Raw genomic sequence first — 16364 nt, forward strand, 5'->3', positions numbered from 1 at the left:
GTGTGGACGGGTATGTACCTCAGGGCTGAGCGTGGGGCGTCGCCTCCAAGACGAAGCAGATAAGACAATGCTGTTCCACAGCCACACAACCCCGACACCATTCTGTCGGCACGTAGGAAGACCGTGGTCGTCCTCGGTAGATGGGAGCATGGATGCAGCGTCGTTTGACACATCGACCGACTGCTCCGGGATCTTCTGGCGCTACTGCACATCGGCAGGGACGGCGATGCCTTCTGAAAGCGGTATGCACCGCGAATGTCGTCGAAAGCCGCGGATGGCTTCGCTTGGACCAACATCGTCAATGACACAGGCTGGGCAACTGCATGTTCGTTTGACGCATGTGTCGACACGGGTTTTGTCACCCAACGAGCGTTGCCGACAGCATCTCGACGAGCCTGAGATTTTCTTCTCTGCTTGTCAAACACTTTGCATTCTAGAACGTCATTCGAAGCACGGACTCGGCTGCAATCCTGCCATGTTTCACATGCGACCACCGCGCGTGGTATGCTGGCGATACTTGAAGAAAATAGGCGTGCAACAAACAGATCGCAGCCGTCCGGCACCGCAGGCCTGAGCCGCTGTACAATTTGCTTCTCGAACGTGCCGTCAGCACACGATCGGGCACACGAATTGGAATTTTCTTCGCCTTGAGCGAGAAGTTTGATCACTAGGCACGATGGTACTAGTCTTTGTGGAGCTTTGTCAACAGCCAAGCAGCCTTTTAAAGGCGACAAGCATTGCATGAGCACGACCCAAATCAGGCGGGCTGCTGTTATTTTCTCCTGCCGTCTACCGTCCACTCCAGCTTTCCCTTTCCGCTCCGAGCACGGTGCCTGCGCGTAATTAGCGGACCAAAGCGCACAAATCTGATTTGCGAGTCATTGCATCGTCCGAACCGCCCGACTCCCAGGCAAATGGTAGGACCTCCATTATTTTTGATATTCCCGCGGTTTGCAGGTTGGTGGTTTTAGACCATTCTCGTGTAAACACGCAAGCAGACACCCGTTTGACTTTCCAGCGAACGAATATTTCAAAAAAACAGACAATTTCAAGCAAGCTTGCCAATTTGACGAGCAACACAGATTCTCCTGGAGGGTGGCTTCCACCCCACGGGGGACTGTGGGGTCATCTTCTCGTCCTCCGGGGGATAGACGGCATGGGCAATTCCGTAGGGAGGAACGTGGCTAGCCGCATTACGACCTATTCCGCTCCGCAATTTCCAGCTTGTTACCTCTTTTCCTCTTTGCAAAAAGTCGCTGCTTGTCCCCATAATCGCGCTGCGGGGAGCTGCGAAAGCAGTGACCAAGTAGTGCGAGTGGAGAGCCTCGGTCAAAATCCTCCTGACGTTGCAGATTTTCGTCAACGATGTGGAGGCTGAAGGATGGGACGTGAGCGGAAGAGGCATGCAAGCCACTCCCATGCATGCGAGGAACCTGGCGCATAATTCGCCGGGTCTTTGACAATCACAAGCCCTCATTCGAGGGTCAGGATGTACGTCAGGCGAATGCTGGCAAGAAAGTCCGACTGAATGGGTGCTGCCAATGGCTCGTTTGATGCTGGGATCTAGCTATCCCGGTACCGAAGCTGGACGCCCGCGGTGGCCCACCTGCGCATGGTGAGATATCTTTATAGGAAGCATTACCTTTATTGGAATCAGTTCAAGTCGTTGTCGATTTCTTTTCATTTCTCCAACCGTGGTTCTTCGTATCTCGACGTATTTAAGCCGAGATAAATATATATTAATATATATATTATTTTTCACCTTGTCGTCCAGCAGAACTGTTCAGCACGAGCTATAACTTGGCTGGGTTGCCTTGTCACAACCTTTACGTCTCATTAAAAAAACACTCAACCATCAGGAAAAGTGAAATATTTTAGGACGTACACAAAATGAGCTCCACCTCTGGCTCGGAGCCAAAAGTTGAGGAGAAGTCCGAGGCCACAAAGGTTGACCATTACGACGGCGCCCACAGGATTGCCACAAAGGAGAAGGTTCCAGGCCATGAGAACTACTACGAGCGCGACGGTCTGAGAACCTATGGCGATGGCGAAGACCACGACCATGAACCACCCGTATGTGACATATCCAAGCTCTTTTGTGTTTTTGCTCATGCTTAACCTGGAGGGGTGCAGATGACCTTTGCTCGCCTTATGAGCTTGATTGCAATGGCCCTGCTCTGGACAGGTTCTCAGATTCCGGTGTATCTTTACGGAGGCTGCCCTCCATACATCTACGGCGACATTGGTGGCGTTGACCGCTGGACATGGTTCGTCCTGGCCAACTTGCTGTCTCTGGCAGCAATATGCCCCTTCGTGGGTAGCATTTCGGACATCATTGGTCGGCGATATGTCGCTCTGATCGGCGGAACCCTCCTTATCATTGGTAACTGTGTCTGCGCAACTGCTCACAGCATGAACATTTTCATTGGTGCGTCTTCGATCACGTTGTGTCAGGCGGAACGACGTCTGACTAACTCGGCGCAGGCGGACAAGTCTTCAATGGTGTCGGCGCAGGTATCAATGAGCTGACTGCTCTGGCCGCCACTTCCGAGATGGCGCCAACGCGAAAGCGAGGTCTTTACGTTGGCATTTTGATTTTCACGATCGTGCCATTCACCCCATCTGTGCTGTACGCGCAGTTGATCGCTTACTACGGCTCCTGGAGGTGAGTTTGTGCCAGAGGATGCCCATGATTCTTTCTAACGCGTGTGAACAAAGGTATTGTGGCCTCATCTGCGGAATATGGGCCTTCTTAGGAACGGTGCTTATTGGCTGCTTCTACTTCCCACCTCCCCGCGTGAACTCCAGCGGACTCAGTCGCAAGGAGGTAGCTAAGCAAATCGACTACATCGGAGGTGTTCTCTCTATTTCCGGCATGCTACTGTTCATGATGGGCCTACAATGGGGAGGCTATCAGGTGCGTGAAGATTAGTCCCATCCTAGCGAATTCGAGGCTGACACGGAGCTTTAGTACAAATGGGTGTCGTCACACGTGCTGACAACGCTGCTTCTTGGCATCTTTCTGATCATCGCCTTCGTGATCTATGAGGCCAAGTTCGCCCCGCACCCCATGTTCCCCAGACGGCTTCAGCAGAATCCTCGTGTCCTTGCTCTTACGCTTCTCATCACTTTCATCTCGGGGGCCAACTTTTTCAGCGTCCTGATGTTCTGGCCGACGCAGGCGTACAACATTTACGGACACAACCCAGTAGGCGTCGGTTTGCGCGGACTGCCTATCGGCTTGTCGATCATGTCGGTACGTATTCCTTACCCCAGCCTTCAGACGGTCGCCCCACAGCTCGACCGCCATTCCGAAACTCAGGCGTCCACAGACGTGGACAGCGCGGAGACAAAAATCGAGAACGGCGAGAGGGGGGGAGGGGCATCAATTGCGCTGTGCGAAGAGTGCCCCTTTCCCACATCTGGGTTCGTCCCATCAACATTTCGCAGTCGCTAACATGGCCTTTTTTATTCCAGGGTGCCGTTATTGTGTTGATCCTCTTGACCGTGACCAGGGGCAAGATCCGCATGCTCATGGTCTGCAGCACCATTCTCATGACGCTGGGAACCGGCCTGATGTCCCTCGCACGCACCGACAACATCGGGCCTGTCATCGTCATCCTGATCGTGGCTGGTCTCGGAATCGGTGGCATCCTTGTGCCGGCGTCCATCATCACGACAATCGTGTGCCCGGATGATCTGATCGCGACAGTCTCAGCTTTGACGCTGTCCATCAGAGTGTTGGGAGGCTCCATTGGCTATGCCGTGTATTACAACGTGTTCTACAACAAGTTTGTCGGTCTGGCCATCGAGCACGTGGGCAGTAAGTAGCATCCTTAATGATCCTCCTTCTCCTAATCGAAGTTTGTCTGACCTTGCGAAACCTCTCCAGCCGCGACGGTAGTATCCACAGGATCGGCGGACCCGAAATTGATCGAGACCATCATTTCACTTACCGGTGCTTCGTTGCTTGACCACATCAAAGCTCTGCCCCAGGTGGCCGCTGTTCCAGGCGCGTACGAGGCCATCGTCCACGCCGGCCAGGTCGCATTCGAACTGGCCTACAGATACGTGTACTACGTCTCCATCGGTACGTCCTGATAAAATCCCCCAAGATGACCGCACGCTCTTCGCGGACCACAAAGAAACCTAAGGCTAACAGAAAATTCTTTTGTGCAGCGTTTGGGGGAGTCTCAATCATCGCAGCTTGCTTTTTGGGGAACATTACCGAATTTATGGACGATCACGTTGCCGTGGTTATTGCTTGATATCACTCATCACTTACCCCACCCGTCCCTGGGCGGGATCAGAAAACCTTGGCGCGGCCCGTCGGGCGGTCGGGATCACAACGGTTCCTTGAGAACGATGTCTTTTATTGTCACGTGTTTGGAATCTCTAAAAATAACGAGAAAAAAAAAGAGTGCAACTGTCCAACAGAACACTCATTTCCCCACCCCGATTTTATGAACATGCTTGAAGCCGAGGGTGGTCGAAGTGTAGGAGTCAGGCCGAGATAGGATGGCGTTTCAACACGAGAAAAGAATTCAATTGTCAAACGTGCTTTTCGGGCCTACCTTTCAGAAATCCCACTGCTGCCACATGGCTAACGCAGTGTCTCCTTCCCAAGCAGAATTAGCGCCGAGATTATTGGCTGCTGTAGATCACGTATCTTAACCTCTTCTTTCGTTGCGCTACGTTAGCGTGGCATTCATGCCATGTGCTCGCGTTTTGGTAACTGCACATGGCATGGTGACACGGCTCGCGTTGGGCATCCTTCCGTGCTACGTGTACACTCCTTCGAAATGTCTGGTCGACGTTCAAACTCTCAGAAGAAACAGGGAAAGCAAGGATTCAGCATAGCCAATCCGGCTAAAATAGTCTGAAGAGAAAGTATATACTTTTTTTTGATTCTTTTTTAAGACCCCGTTTCACCTAACGCCGACTTCACGTGCCGGGAAGTCTTTGCTAACTTCGCGCATGCGCATATAGCGCAGACGGCCCAAAGAACGGGTTGTTTGATTGCCAGGAAGGGTAGCAATCAAACCTGGTGTTGCCTCCATCCCGTTACCGTTGCGACCCGCAGGTGAGACGCAGCTCGCGTAGGCGCCGGGAAGAGCGCTGCCTCTGCCTGACCGTTTGTCGATAAGGTTTCTCGACCGTTGAACCCAGCGTAAGCCTCGTTTGCTGTCGTCCCGTTATGAAACAACCTGTGGACAATGCGAGCGCCGAACAGAGAGCACCGGTGAGAATGGAAGGCAGCTCGAGACTGTAGGAATGTATCTCTATGTGCACCCAACGACCTGATGTGGTTCCGCACCCTGAGATATCGTACGCGATAAAAATGATATGCCATCGTCTTATTGTTGGCAATCCTCTACCGACCGTCTCTGCCTAGATATGTCCCCATGTCCGAAAGGATCCAGATTGTACCAAGCTCACGGTGTAAAGGCGAGGACGTGCACCTCGCATGCCTCATATACCATTTAGCTTTGGGCCCACGGTCGCACGAATGTCGCCATGCTTGTCTGAAGATGCCAGTGTAGACGCCACTGACCTTAAGTTCTTGAAGCATCGATCCTCCTTCCTATTTTCCCCGTCCACGCACTGACAGCCGTCTGATGCAATTTTCGTTGCTTTTTCCACTTTCAGAGTACGGGGGCGTAATATAAGAGAAATACCATGGACCGCTTGACCACCATTATCAGTCGCGGCCTGGGGTCTTTGCTGCGAGTTTTCTCTGACGGTTTTACCGGCATAATCTCAATTCCGCACTCTCTGCTGACTTTTGCTCGAAGCAAGAAGAATATGGCGGATGTACAGGAAGCATCGGGTAAGGCTGAATCTAAGCCAGCCCTGCCCGACTTTTATACCGATCCGAACGCCGTTCTGAACGACGACTCGTCCATCTGGAGGTTTGGCAAGAAGCCGGACTATACGAAGACACGAAAGGTTTATGAAGAGAGTGCGCTATCCCTTCCAATGCTACACTTCACGCGAGAAGAAAGAGTCAGACTGATGGAAGGTTAGCAAAACGATGCAACCACGCTGCAGGGTCTCTGCCGGACCTAGTCGAGAATCTGGTGAAGAATTGGGAAATAGAGGCTTCGTTCAAAACACGGCTCGAGGACTGGCGTACAATCAATCAGGAGCGATATTCGTTTTCGATGAACGGCAAGCAGCGCTCCTCGGTAGACTACATGTTGAAGCAGGGCACGTACAATGCCATTTTACCACCAAGCGAGTACTACTCACCGGAGCATAATGATTTTTCCGTCAGCCACAAGACGTTCAAGCGGATGATGCCTACGTTTGCCTGGGAAGTCTTGGAAGTGTACAGTGGGCCACCCAAGGTGGCATTCCGCTGGCGTCATTGGGGATGGATGAAGAATGATTATATCGCTTTCAACTGGTGGGTTACGTAGGTTGTACAGGTCTGTAGGTGGGGACTGACACGTCTAGTAACGGAGAAAAGGTGATGGCAAAGGCACACGACGGAATTATCGACATCGAGGGTGTGACCGTCGCCGATCTTGACGGAGACATGAAGATCGTGCATCTGGAAACGTGGTTTGAGTATGTACAATTGACCGTCAGCTCCACTTGAAGTGCGACGACCATGAGCTGATTATCTCGGGTCCAGCCCAATGTCGATGTTTAGTCAGGTTGCACCTAACGGCGTGACCAAGGCCTCGCAGCCTGAATCTCACAGCAGCGCAGAGCTTGGTCCTGAGGAGGATTCGGTCAAGAGGGAGAGTGGCATGCACCCGGAGAATCCCAAATTGGACGCATCTGCTGACAACGCCACCACAGCGACAAACGCGAGCGTAGTTTCGAACGAGATAAGGCCGAACATGGACCGTCGATCAGTCAGTTCTGCGGCAGCAGACATGCCACATGGAGAGATGAGTTCAGAAGGAGAAGGCTGCCCATTTGCGAGATCATCGTAGAGTGGCGGCCAAGAGGAGTGTGGTCGAGTGATTCATCATGAGAAAGCAAGGGCTGGTTAAGCTACGTTCACACCTTTCGCGACCTGTACGTTCCCCTCAGGGAGTAGTCCATCTAGACCGGAAAAAGATGCCAGTGAGTGCCCGAATTGGATAGGAATAAGGTTCACAGAGCAAGAAAAAAAGAAAAAAAAATTCACGAAGTATTGCTTTGCAACCCTTTCAAAGAAGGCTGTCGTGCACGCCTCACGTTGACCTTTCCCTGCTGCAAGATTAGTCTGAATAAGCCTATTCATGGATAACAATTTCGTTTCATTGGAGGTAGGTCGTCAGCTCGGACAGAAGCCATGTAGCATGTGTTCAGCAGCCTTTCGCGCGGCTGAAGTTGCTGAGAAGCAGGCTGCGTCCAGGCTGAGCAGCTCGTGTGCGTGGCGAGACATGCGTGAAACCTTCCACACCGAGAGGTTTGCCTTGGGCAATTCTGCTGGGCCATGCCATGGTTCCTGTTGTTATGGTGAGGCAAAAGGCTGTAGGTAAGGTTTGCACATGATCTCAAGGCAGCAGCATGGGACACGGCAAAAAGTTAGTGGAAGTCATCTCTTTGGTGTTTAGCCACCTGGTCATCGATCCACCAAACATCGGTGGATGTAGTTTGCCCGAGATCGGCTCGTGGATTGCGCCAATAGCCGCCAGTTTAATGTGCTGACTCACACGCGTTATTCGGTCATCGGCAAGTTTCCTTCCTCTCTCAAGGTGTTTTTGCCCCTTTCAGTGGTGTTGCGAATGACTCCTACGTTTCCATCCAGTGTAACGAAGACTGTCCGAAAACTATCGCCTCGTCTCGTTCCGGCGAAGCAAAGATGGTCTTTGTCTCAGCAGGACTGTTTGCCCGTACTAGACCGTGCTCCTGTAGGGAAAAAATTGATAATTCTCCGTCGCCACCCTCGATTCCAATCGTTGGGAATTCCATGAGCAAAAAAAAAAACCAATATTTGACAACCGAATGACCGGAGCCCGGCCAGACCCGCGTGTTGCTCTCTAAGCAAAAAGTACCACAGCGCCAAATGATCAAGCATGTATTCGTAGTAGTGCGGGAGAGGAAGCACGGCCGACTTACTCTTCCTTTTTCTTCCCCGACGTTCTTCGGGGCATGGACGAATCTTCCAAGCTGGTAGCTAGGCTCGGAATGGGAAGGTTGTATCTCGATTCGCCAGCGTGGAGACGTTCGTAATCATCTGACAGCGAGCGACACGAGTGCAAAGCCGCACAGTCCGTATTGGGTGTTCTGCTTAATCAGATTTGAACTTCGAGGTGCTGGCGCCGCTGGATGCAGGCGTGACGCTGCACAAAATTTTCTTGTGCTCACCGTGCGGAGGGCCAAAGTTTGCGGCCGCTCGGACGTGGGTGACTCAACCAACCGAACAAGTTTAAGCGCACGACGAACTATTTGCCACGACATGAAAATGGGTTTGCAGGAGACATTGGAGCCCTTGAGGGAGGTTCCGGTTGTGGTATGGGTCAGCAAACATAACCCACCCCAAGAAAGAAGCCTTCCCAGGGTACGAGGAGGAGGCCGAATCAGCGTGTTGCACGGAATCACTGAGCGAAGAGGGGTTGCATGTTTGGCCACCGCGTGATTGGACGCTGTCTCTGCGAGCGTGAGTCGCACCGCTTGGACACCCCACCACGAACGCAGTCTTGTGAGAGTATCGATGCATCCAAATCCTAGAGTAAGACGGGGCAGAGCAGAAAAAAACGGGGGTGAAGCTACACTTGGACGTCATGCACTGAGACAAGAATCAGACGGAGGGGGTGGTTCAACCAGGATGCAGATCTGAGGGCAGGCAGACCAAAGCCACAAATGGGCTTGGTCTGTAAGGATAGGATTGATAGCGTGGTAGAAGGATGAGAAAAAAGAAGGCTTGACTGATGTGTTTGGAGGCTGTGTAGAAGGGTACAGCGCGATTTGATGGTGTACAGGATGCCGTAACCTGGTGATGTACGTCCGTACGGAACTTCATCCTGCGTACCGAACACTGCGTAGTACTTTCGTAAGGGCAACGATAGGCTGCACAGAGCGCAGCAGCAGCTGAGAACATTGGTCAGCGCCTGGAGGACGGGGGTGTTTGAGTGTACAGGTCCATAGTTAGATGTCCCGCACCCAAAAAGATCAGAGCGGCCCAGCCAGAGCAACACGAGCCCAAGTACAAGCGCGTTGACGCTTGGTGGTACGATCACTTAGCCGTGGTTTGATGTTTCGTGCGCGAGTGGCGATGTTCTCTTGAGCGGAGAGGAAAGGAATGGCATGGAAAGGCCCGTCGATCGAGAGCAGTTCTCTCTACACACGCAAGGCGGCGAGGACAAGGGCACGACGATCAGGCTGAGGGATGGCTCCCCCGCGGATGCAGTGCTGCCGGCCATTTTTGGCTCATGTTCGGACATTTTCTGGGGAGAGCGAGGCCCACGTTCTGGAAGAGGAATGCATGTGTGTGGTGTGTGTGCGTGTGCTGTAGCAGCAGGTCCAGAACAGCAAGAAGCGAGAGACTCTGCTGAGCGGAGAGAGAGCGACGAAGACTGCGAGTGTGTCAGAGAGGGTGTGGGCGCGGACGTGCGTGCGTGTGCAGACGTCGCGCCTTCCAGTCGCCGCAGTCGCAATGACCCAGAATTGACGCCAAAAGTGGGGCTGGGGCCTGGCCGCTGTGCGCGGGCTGGGATGGTGATTGGAGGCAGGCACGACTGGACACGGTTGTGGGAGTCACGGCCGAGCATGATTGGAGTCACTCCTGCTACGGGACAAGCTGGCGCTCCCAGCGCAGCCGGGACAACGACGCATGGGCCACCTCGCGCAGTTGGGTGAGCAACACGCCCGCCGTGGCCGAGTCTTGCGCTTCCCCCTTCAGTTATTACCTCGCCTCCGTCCGCGTCTCGCAGTCTCGCCCTTAGTGCTGAAGGTCCAGGCACAGCATCATGCCAATGCCTCTCACTTCCACTTCCTAAGGCGCTGCTGGGTGCTCTCCCAATCTCTCGCCTCCTGCTCCCAAGTCTCCTCAACGTCTTTTCTTCCTTTTCAGCCTCCTTGTCCGGAGTGTTCCACCCATTTCCGCCAGGCCAACGCTTGGTTTCACATCTCCTCCCCGCCTCAAAGGAAACAGTCATCCCTAATCCTTTGAACCACCTTTAGGCTACATCGCCACCCGTTACTTCATTTAATCCGTCACTTTATCTCTCCACTCATATTCTCCCACCCGTCATTCCCGTACGGTCATCCGTCCAAGCTTAATTTTCCCATCTCCTCGTCTTGAAGCCGCACCACCAGTCAGGCCACGACCTGTTCGCATCTGCCGTTGGCGCTTCGACACGGTAGCCTCCGCTGCCTTGTAGCGCCTGCCCGCTAAACTCGCGGCCCAGCCCACCTGACTCCCCCCCCGACCTCGTCGCCACACAGCCTGCCTCGAACAAACGTCGCGGCTATACAAGGCCACCTCAACCACATCAGCCTCTCCCCTTTGCTCCCTCGACGAGTCATACCTGTCGTCGACCCTCACGGCTCCCAGTCGCCACCACCACCACTCCTCCTTGTTGTTGCTCATCCTCCCACCATCCTCTCTTCCGGAAGTCTTTGTTCGCATGAAATAAAGTGGCCTCTACTCGCATGTTTGCCCGCTAGCAGCCAACTCCATTCGTCGAACAACAAACCTGTCCAAGAGACTTCCGCGTCTCAAACAAATACATCACTCACCAACGCTCGCGAGAATTCAAAATGCTTCTTGCTCAATCCATCGCTCCAGTCATCCGTCGCTCAGATTTCACCGCTACGTCAAAAGATAAGGCCTCGGTCTCCGTGGGCGCGCCTTGTTAGATTCTCCCGCAACTCTTCGAGCAAGACTCAGTCATTCGCTGCGTCGCCTCTCTCTGGCAACAGCGAGCGTCTGGTCATCTCCTCCAAGTGCCTGCGGTGCGTCTCGAATACAAGGTCTTATCTCTGGTGATTCTGTAGCAGACGGTGGCTGGAGCCCAAAAGCACCAAAGTCTTATCCTTTGACTTTGTATTCGCTTTGGTCACACGAACAGCGCTTCCGCTGTTCTGCCATTTTCCCCATCCTCAGGCCGGAAAAGGGCAGAAGCACTTGTGGAATTCGGGCTCGTTAGCAGTCGATCCTCGACTTCTTTCGATCACGGCGCTGCACAATCGAACGGTTCTCTCTATACGGTAAAGGTACCTCCGATCTTTCTCTCAAGATCAGCGTTTGAAAATAACATTCGAGCACCTCGGGACTTGACAAAAGTTAACCCGCAAATCATCCCATTTTTTCTTTTTTGCTCACATCAATTGTATCAACATGACTGTCGATCGCCGTTTGCCCGCGGCTATCTCAGTCACACCCTCTACGTGCCCGTACCATTCATCTCTTTCGTCATCCGCCTCTTCCTCTTCCTCGTCTGTCTTTTCGGTGGACACAGCCTCACAGCTCTCCGAGACTTCGGCATGTTCTTTGAGGTCCCATGGATCGGACCGGATAAAGTGGGATACGGAAGACCCCTGGCGGTCTTCTCAATGTCGGGATGAAGTGCCGCAAACTGTTAGACGTGCACTTCCCCCCATTAAGACAAGTGAGGTGCCCATCGCTTCAGAACACAGACAACATCCTCGACGATGTTCAGTGTCAGCTCAGCGGCCTCCAACCCTGATACGTCAAAGCGAACGAAAGGGGCAATTTGTGGAATGCCTAGTCGGTGAGCAGCAAACGATTATCTTTGAGACAGGTGAACATGTACTGACAGAATTTGGAGACTCTGCCACCCAAATGGTAGAAGTCATCTGGCCCCTCTCAGTGCCACATTGCCCAAGCGAGTCAGGTCGCAGCGGTGTTCTTCCGCTTCGTACATTCATTCAGGAGACGCTGAGACGATCTCGAACTAGCTTCTCAACTCTTCAGGTCGCCTTGTACTACCTGATCCTTATCAAATCTCACGTTCCGAAGTACGACTTTACCATGGAGCAGCGCGACGATTCACTGTCCTCCCGTGCTTTGCAGTGTGGTAGACGGATGTTTCTCGCTGCGCTCATTTTGGCATCGAAGTATCTTCAGGATCGTAACTACTCAGCTCGTGCCTGGAGCAGGATTTCGGGCTTGAAGACTGAAGAGATTAATACGAACGAGATGGCGTTCCTCAAGGCGGTCAATTGGAAGCTACACGTACCTGAGGGATTGTTCGAACGATGGCAAGACATCCTCATCAAGTATACGTCCCATCAACCTCCAACTCCTGGCTCATCGCTGCTGTCGATGTGCTTCGACTGGAAGTCGATTGTTCCCCACCTCACCCCCGCTCTTGACACCGTGGACATCGCGCCACGCGGGCAGTTCAATCTGGCCCATTTAGAACCACGCAAGGCCTCACCGGTAACTCCACGATTTGTAGACCTCATCGGTTCGAACGACACCACACCGACTCCGCAGAGTCCACTTACCGGGCTCGCCGGCATCCCACGCGTCTTGGAGCCGATCCCTAACATGCTTCCCCCCACTCCATCTCTTAATCGCATGGGTCCACTACCCACCCCTATCCTCACACCACCTGTTGTCAGCAGCACTCCTGCTGTGAGTGTAGCTGGCTATAACTCTCGTCGACCATCCATTTCCTCGGCCATGAGCCAGCTCCAGAACGCCTGTGTAGCTCGCTCGACCGTTGACTATAACTGGAGCAACAAGCCCTACCATGGACTGGAGACATATCAGCTTTCAGGGCGCAGGCCATCACTCCAGTCTATATCAGGGAGTTCGTTGACCTCATCCCCGGAGTCTATGATCTCGGACAACTCATCCGTCTCGCGTTCCTCACGTGCCTCGTCAATTTCATCGGCCTCGTCACTCTGCAGCGCAAATGCATGTGCGCCTACATCGGTCAAACTTAACCGACTGGCGACTTTGCGATGCGCGGGCTTGCCGTGTCCGATGCTCACTTCGCAGGCGTTGCCTACGCACAGGGAGCCTGGGACGGACTACTACGGATCATACACCATCAAGCCGCTCATGAACGAGTCGATGTCCTCGCCTGACGTGGAAGAACTTAAGCTCTCAGACGAAGTACCAACCGTGCTTCCAATTCGCCAGCGCGAGCAGCAGCAGGATAGTCCATCCAAGGGCCGCAAGAGGGGTCGATCCTCTGTCGACCTATCCCTGCATCAGAATGTGCGCGAGTTTCTCGGCTCGAATGCGAGATCCTATCTTGCAGATCCTATAACGTGCATTATCTCGGACAGTGCCACTGCAGAACCATCTGTTTTCCTGCAAAGTCCCTGCCCTTCTGGCATGAAGACACCCACCTGCCCTGAGTACACCGCGAAGGCGCTGCAGTCGCCAGCGCGGTCAATCCCAGAGCGGAGGTTGCCAATTCAGAAGGATCTGGGCAGGAAGCGCGCGTGCTGTGCTAGCGAGGCTGGAAACGTCATGTCATTTACTGGCGGTCCTGGTATGTGGTCCGGTATCCTGTAGTCTGCTCCGGTTAAAGTTCGATTGAAGTCATGTCAGCGGCGAAGGATTCGACCCACTGAACGAGACTTGCCCCACCAAAAAAACACTTCCATATACACAACTAACACTCACCTTCCCGACTTGTACAAATCAACTGATGGAAGAAACTAAGAGACATTGGTTTGAGAACATACCCCAAAGAAAGAGAGAAGGGAAAGATATACGACTAGATGTGCCAGTGGCGAAGGAGCTTCTGCACATTTGCATATACGTACCCCCTCGATCTCTTCTCCTCTTTCTGTTTTTTTTGTGTCGTCAAGTGTGCGAAGGCTAAATTTTTTTCCTTTTGCTATACCAATAGTACCCTGACCTCTTGATAACGGTCAATGTAGGAGTAGTAAAGGCATGAATGGAATAGGAATTCCGGATGGAAATTCGGATGAAGGTAATATATACCACTAAAGTAAACCATTCTATGAATGAGAAAAGAAATTCTTCAAGCATGGACTTCGGCCTTCGTTCAGATCAGTCTTTATGTCAACACACTGAAGGATTAGAGGAAGAAGACGTTTCCTTGAACTTGGAAGGTTAAAGAATTGTAGTTTCCAACAAGAGTTGTGTTGGCTACCAAGCTTCAAGTCACTGATTGCAACAGGGTTTATGGCGCATGAGGCGGAAAACTATGTCGTACAGATGGGCTCACGCTTGCTCCTCTATTATAAGGAGAGAAGTGTGCTGCTATTAAATATGAGCAGATCACGTAATGGGAGGAGGATTTACTGCGGGCGACCAAGAGAAAAGAAAGAGAATGAAGAGCTTCTCGTCATCCAAGATCATCGTGGGAGGATTTCAGTTGCTGCAGACTCCTATATAGAAAGGTGGGCACCTGGTGAGGCCGCATGGTCCTTACCGAATCAGGGCGTGGTCAGTTGTCACACCGCGTTGCCTATCTCGAGCTGGGAACAACGCACGCAAGCACAACGGGGGGATCAAAGATGCAGTTCACATCGATGGGCTGTATGGCCCCCTTTGGTCATGTTCATTCGCTACGCAAAGGGGAATCTGTCTGTGATTCTCTTCATACAATACTGCGGGCCAAGAGATGTTTCGTCGACTCGCTCCACCATGTTCGTATATGCTGTAATAGCAGCGGCAGGTGGTCCTAATTTTACACTTTCCTTCTTCTGACGTTTCTCTCCACCCGTCTTAGCTGAACCCTGGTGGATTGGGCTCACCCAGCATTCTGAACCAGTACCTGGCGTTGGACGTAGAGGTCTTTTTTCCCTCTGGCACCCATTTCATGGGGCCTTGTTTTTTTTTTCTGACCAAACGGCCAGGTGCGATCAAACGTTGTTAGACAGAATGTACATGAAGAAGAACTGTGCGAGATACTGATGCCATAATTGATCAGCATTGAGGTTTTAGAAATATTTTCGAGCAGCGCGGAAGAAGAACTTACAGCGTAACCTGCCAGAGCATATGTCCGAGACTGCTTGAGGCTGCGAGAACTCACACCCGGGCCGTACGCGACTCCTGGTGCTCCCGAGTCCTGAGGAAGCAGCACGTATCGCAATGATCGAAGGAGGAAAAAAGCGTTGGCGTTGTATGTATACAAGAAGACGGCCCAGCCAAACCAACCTCCTGTGCCTCCGCCTCTGTTGTAGATCTCAGCAAGCAGGATGGTGACGTTGATGCCGACAAACTTGTAGCCAGCGTAGCTTTCAGAAATGCATGAGCACGAGTCTTTCAAACCAGTTCTATCGGGGCCGTAATTACCTGATGAGATCCAGTAAGGAGGAAACCGAATTGATGGACAGAAAGTACTTTGCCAGGTTCAGAATCATGATTTCAAGACCAATCATCAGGAACGCCCAGGTGAGCACAGAGCTCAGCAGCGCCGGATCGAATGCTCCTCTCAGTCCAGCGAGCAGGACGCTGAGAAGAACATAAGTAACCACGCCCATGGTAGGAATGTAGGCGTCTGGCGAGTTCACGTCCTCTCTAGGCGGTAAGTACTGCACAGTTTCCGAACTACCGAATGAGGCCTGCTTCCGAGCCCAGGGCTTGTGTCGCCATGGAAGAAGGATTATGAGCAGCTTGTTGATTACGTAGCTATTAGACCTGCAGCGGAGAGTACCAGAGTCAACTTCTGCCCTATGCATCGCAAGGTGATCCTGTTTGATTCTTACACATTGAATAGGTTCTTTAAGGCGCTCACGTTGACATATCGCGAAAATTGTTGGTCCATGTATCTAAAATCAACCTTGTCAATATGCGTGCTGATATCTCACACGACGTATGCAACGAGGAAGACTGTGGATCACCGAGGAAGCGCGAGATGCGTACGTCCACGGATCTCCGCATACACAACGAGCAAGTGTCTCCTACTTTTCAGCCATCTGCACGCCCATCTGCGCGGTGCTCTCATTAATAAATCCGCCGAACGGCGGTTGTATGAAGCCAGATCCTCCATAGGCGTAATTTTGCTGTTCGTGGCTCGTCGACTGTGGCGCTGGTGGAGGTGGACTCCTCATATTAGGCACCTGTGATATATGCTGAGGAACTGGGTGGTGTAGAGGAGGCGAATGCGCCGGTGGCACGCTCGAGAAGGTCGGTCTCTGCATGTTTTCAACTGCCTGCTTCGTCGCCGGAAAGACAGATTGCAGAGACCTAGATGAGCGAAATGCGTTTTGGGTTACGTGGAGGGAACGAGTGAGAGAGATGCGCACGTGGAGAAGACCGTTACCGGATCTTCGACGAAGCGAGCAAGGAACCAGAAAGGAAGGCGTTAAGACAAACAGAAGAGGAGTTGTGAAAAGAGGTCGTTCAGATATCGCAGTTTGTTGAACAATAACTCCAGCTTTGCTCAGATTCGCGGCCCAAAGTGGAAAAGTGGCATCAAACGATAATTAAGCCACTGAACCCCGAAAAGGATTGCCCGCAA

The 16364-nt window shown here is 52.5% G+C and overlaps 5 protein-coding genes across 13 annotated transcripts; 3 read left to right on the top strand and 2 right to left on the bottom strand.

The window, feature by feature from the left end:
• Positions 1–1890: 1890 nt before the first annotated feature.
• PV09_00229 (uncharacterized protein) lies at positions 1891–4268 on the top strand (the record flags this gene model as incomplete). The annotated part of the gene is made up of 8 exons (XM_016352926.1): positions 1891–2073; positions 2134–2428; positions 2485–2665; positions 2719–2917; positions 2972–3256; positions 3478–3823; positions 3893–4090; positions 4180–4268. 8 exons carry the CDS (start codon positions 1891–1893, stop codon positions 4266–4268), a joined length of 1776 nt encoding a protein of 591 aa, XP_016219183.1.
• Positions 4269–4877: 609 nt separating this feature from the next.
• Positions 4878–6581, bottom strand: PV09_00230. 5 transcript variants are annotated; one of them, XM_016352930.1, is made up of 3 exons: positions 6253–6581; positions 6066–6127; positions 4878–6012 (listed from the first exon to the last, which is right to left on the bottom strand). In XM_016352930.1, exon 3 carries the CDS (start codon positions 5351–5353, stop codon positions 5039–5041), a length of 315 nt encoding a protein of 104 aa, XP_016219187.1. In that variant the 5' UTR covers positions 5354–6012; positions 6066–6127; positions 6253–6581; the 3' UTR covers positions 4878–5038. The 5 variants fall into 5 exon arrangements, with proteins under 5 accessions (XP_016219187.1, XP_016219186.1, XP_016219188.1 ...); XM_016352929.1 differs by having other exon boundaries at positions 6219–6581; XM_016352931.1 differs by lacking the exon at positions 6066–6127.
• Positions 5517–7194, top strand: PV09_00231. Of its 3 annotated transcripts, XM_016352934.1 has the most exons (6): positions 5517–5726; positions 5796–5962; positions 6028–6409; positions 6460–6573; positions 6641–6756; positions 6811–7194. In XM_016352934.1, exons 1-6 carry the CDS (start codon positions 5680–5682, stop codon positions 6945–6947), a joined length of 963 nt encoding a protein of 320 aa, XP_016219191.1. In that variant the 5' UTR covers positions 5517–5679; the 3' UTR covers positions 6948–7194. The 3 variants fall into 3 exon arrangements, with proteins under 3 accessions (XP_016219191.1, XP_016219190.1, XP_016219189.1); XM_016352933.1 differs by having other exon boundaries at positions 5517–5962; XM_016352932.1 differs by having other exon boundaries at positions 5517–5962; positions 6641–7194.
• Positions 7195–9860: 2666 nt separating this feature from the next.
• PV09_00232 (uncharacterized protein) lies at positions 9861–13920 on the top strand. Its single transcript, XM_016352935.1, has 2 exons — positions 9861–11678; positions 11736–13920. Exons 1-2 carry the CDS (start codon positions 11285–11287, stop codon positions 13439–13441), a joined length of 2100 nt encoding a protein of 699 aa, XP_016219192.1. The 5' UTR covers positions 9861–11284; the 3' UTR covers positions 13442–13920.
• Positions 13921–14421: 501 nt separating this feature from the next.
• Positions 14422–16290, bottom strand: PV09_00233. 3 transcript variants are annotated; one of them, XM_016352936.1, is made up of 5 exons: positions 15809–16290; positions 15610–15672; positions 15197–15541; positions 14880–15138; positions 14422–14811 (listed from the first exon to the last, which is right to left on the bottom strand). In XM_016352936.1, the coding sequence occupies exons 1-5, from the start codon at positions 16042–16044 to the stop codon at positions 14764–14766; spliced, it is 951 nt and encodes a 316-aa protein (XP_016219193.1). In that variant the 5' UTR covers positions 16045–16290; the 3' UTR covers positions 14422–14763. The 3 variants fall into 3 exon arrangements, with proteins under 3 accessions (XP_016219193.1, XP_016219194.1, XP_016219195.1); XM_016352937.1 differs by having other exon boundaries at positions 15610–16290; XM_016352938.1 differs by having other exon boundaries at positions 15197–16290.
• Positions 16291–16364: the final 74 nt, after the last annotated feature.

This window comes from Verruconis gallopava, assembly GCF_000836295.1.
Source record: "Verruconis gallopava strain CBS 43764 unplaced genomic scaffold supercont1.1, whole genome shotgun sequence".
NCBI lineage: Eukaryota > Fungi > Ascomycota > Dothideomycetes > Venturiales > Sympoventuriaceae > Verruconis > Verruconis gallopava.

What these genes read in the sequence shown, in the direction of transcription:
- PV09_00230 (XM_016352931.1), bottom strand. Translation starts at nt 5,353, where the DNA reads ATGGCATATCATTTTTATCGCGTACGATATCTCAGGGTGCGGAACCAC.
- PV09_00231 (XM_016352932.1), top strand. Translation starts at nt 5,680, where the DNA reads ATGGACCGCTTGACCACCATTATCAGTCGCGGCCTGGGGTCTTTGCTG. An exon ending in GATTATATCGCTTTCAACTG is followed by an intron (nt 6,410 to 6,459) that starts GTGGGTTACGTA and finishes TGACACGTCTAG; the next exon opens with TAACGGAGAAAAGGTGATGG. An exon ending in CATCTGGAAACGTGGTTTGA is followed by an intron (nt 6,574 to 6,640) that starts GTATGTACAATT and finishes TCTCGGGTCCAG; the next exon opens with CCCAATGTCGATGTTTAGTC.
- PV09_00232 (XM_016352935.1), top strand. Translation starts at nt 11,285, where the DNA reads ATGACTGTCGATCGCCGTTTGCCCGCGGCTATCTCAGTCACACCCTCT. An exon ending in ATTTGTGGAATGCCTAGTCG is followed by an intron (nt 11,679 to 11,735) that starts GTGAGCAGCAAA and finishes CAGAATTTGGAG; the next exon opens with ACTCTGCCACCCAAATGGTA.
- PV09_00233 (XM_016352936.1), bottom strand. Translation starts at nt 16,044, where the DNA reads ATGCAGAGACCGACCTTCTCGAGCGTGCCACCGGCGCATTCGCCTCCT. An exon ending in GGCGTGCAGATGGCTGAAAA is followed by an intron (nt 15,673 to 15,808) that starts GTAGGAGACACT and finishes GGTTGATTTTAG; the next exon opens with ATACATGGACCAACAATTTT. An exon ending in TCCTTACTGGATCTCATCAG is followed by an intron (nt 15,139 to 15,196) that starts GTAATTACGGCC and finishes CATTTCTGAAAG; the next exon opens with CTACGCTGGCTACAAGTTTG.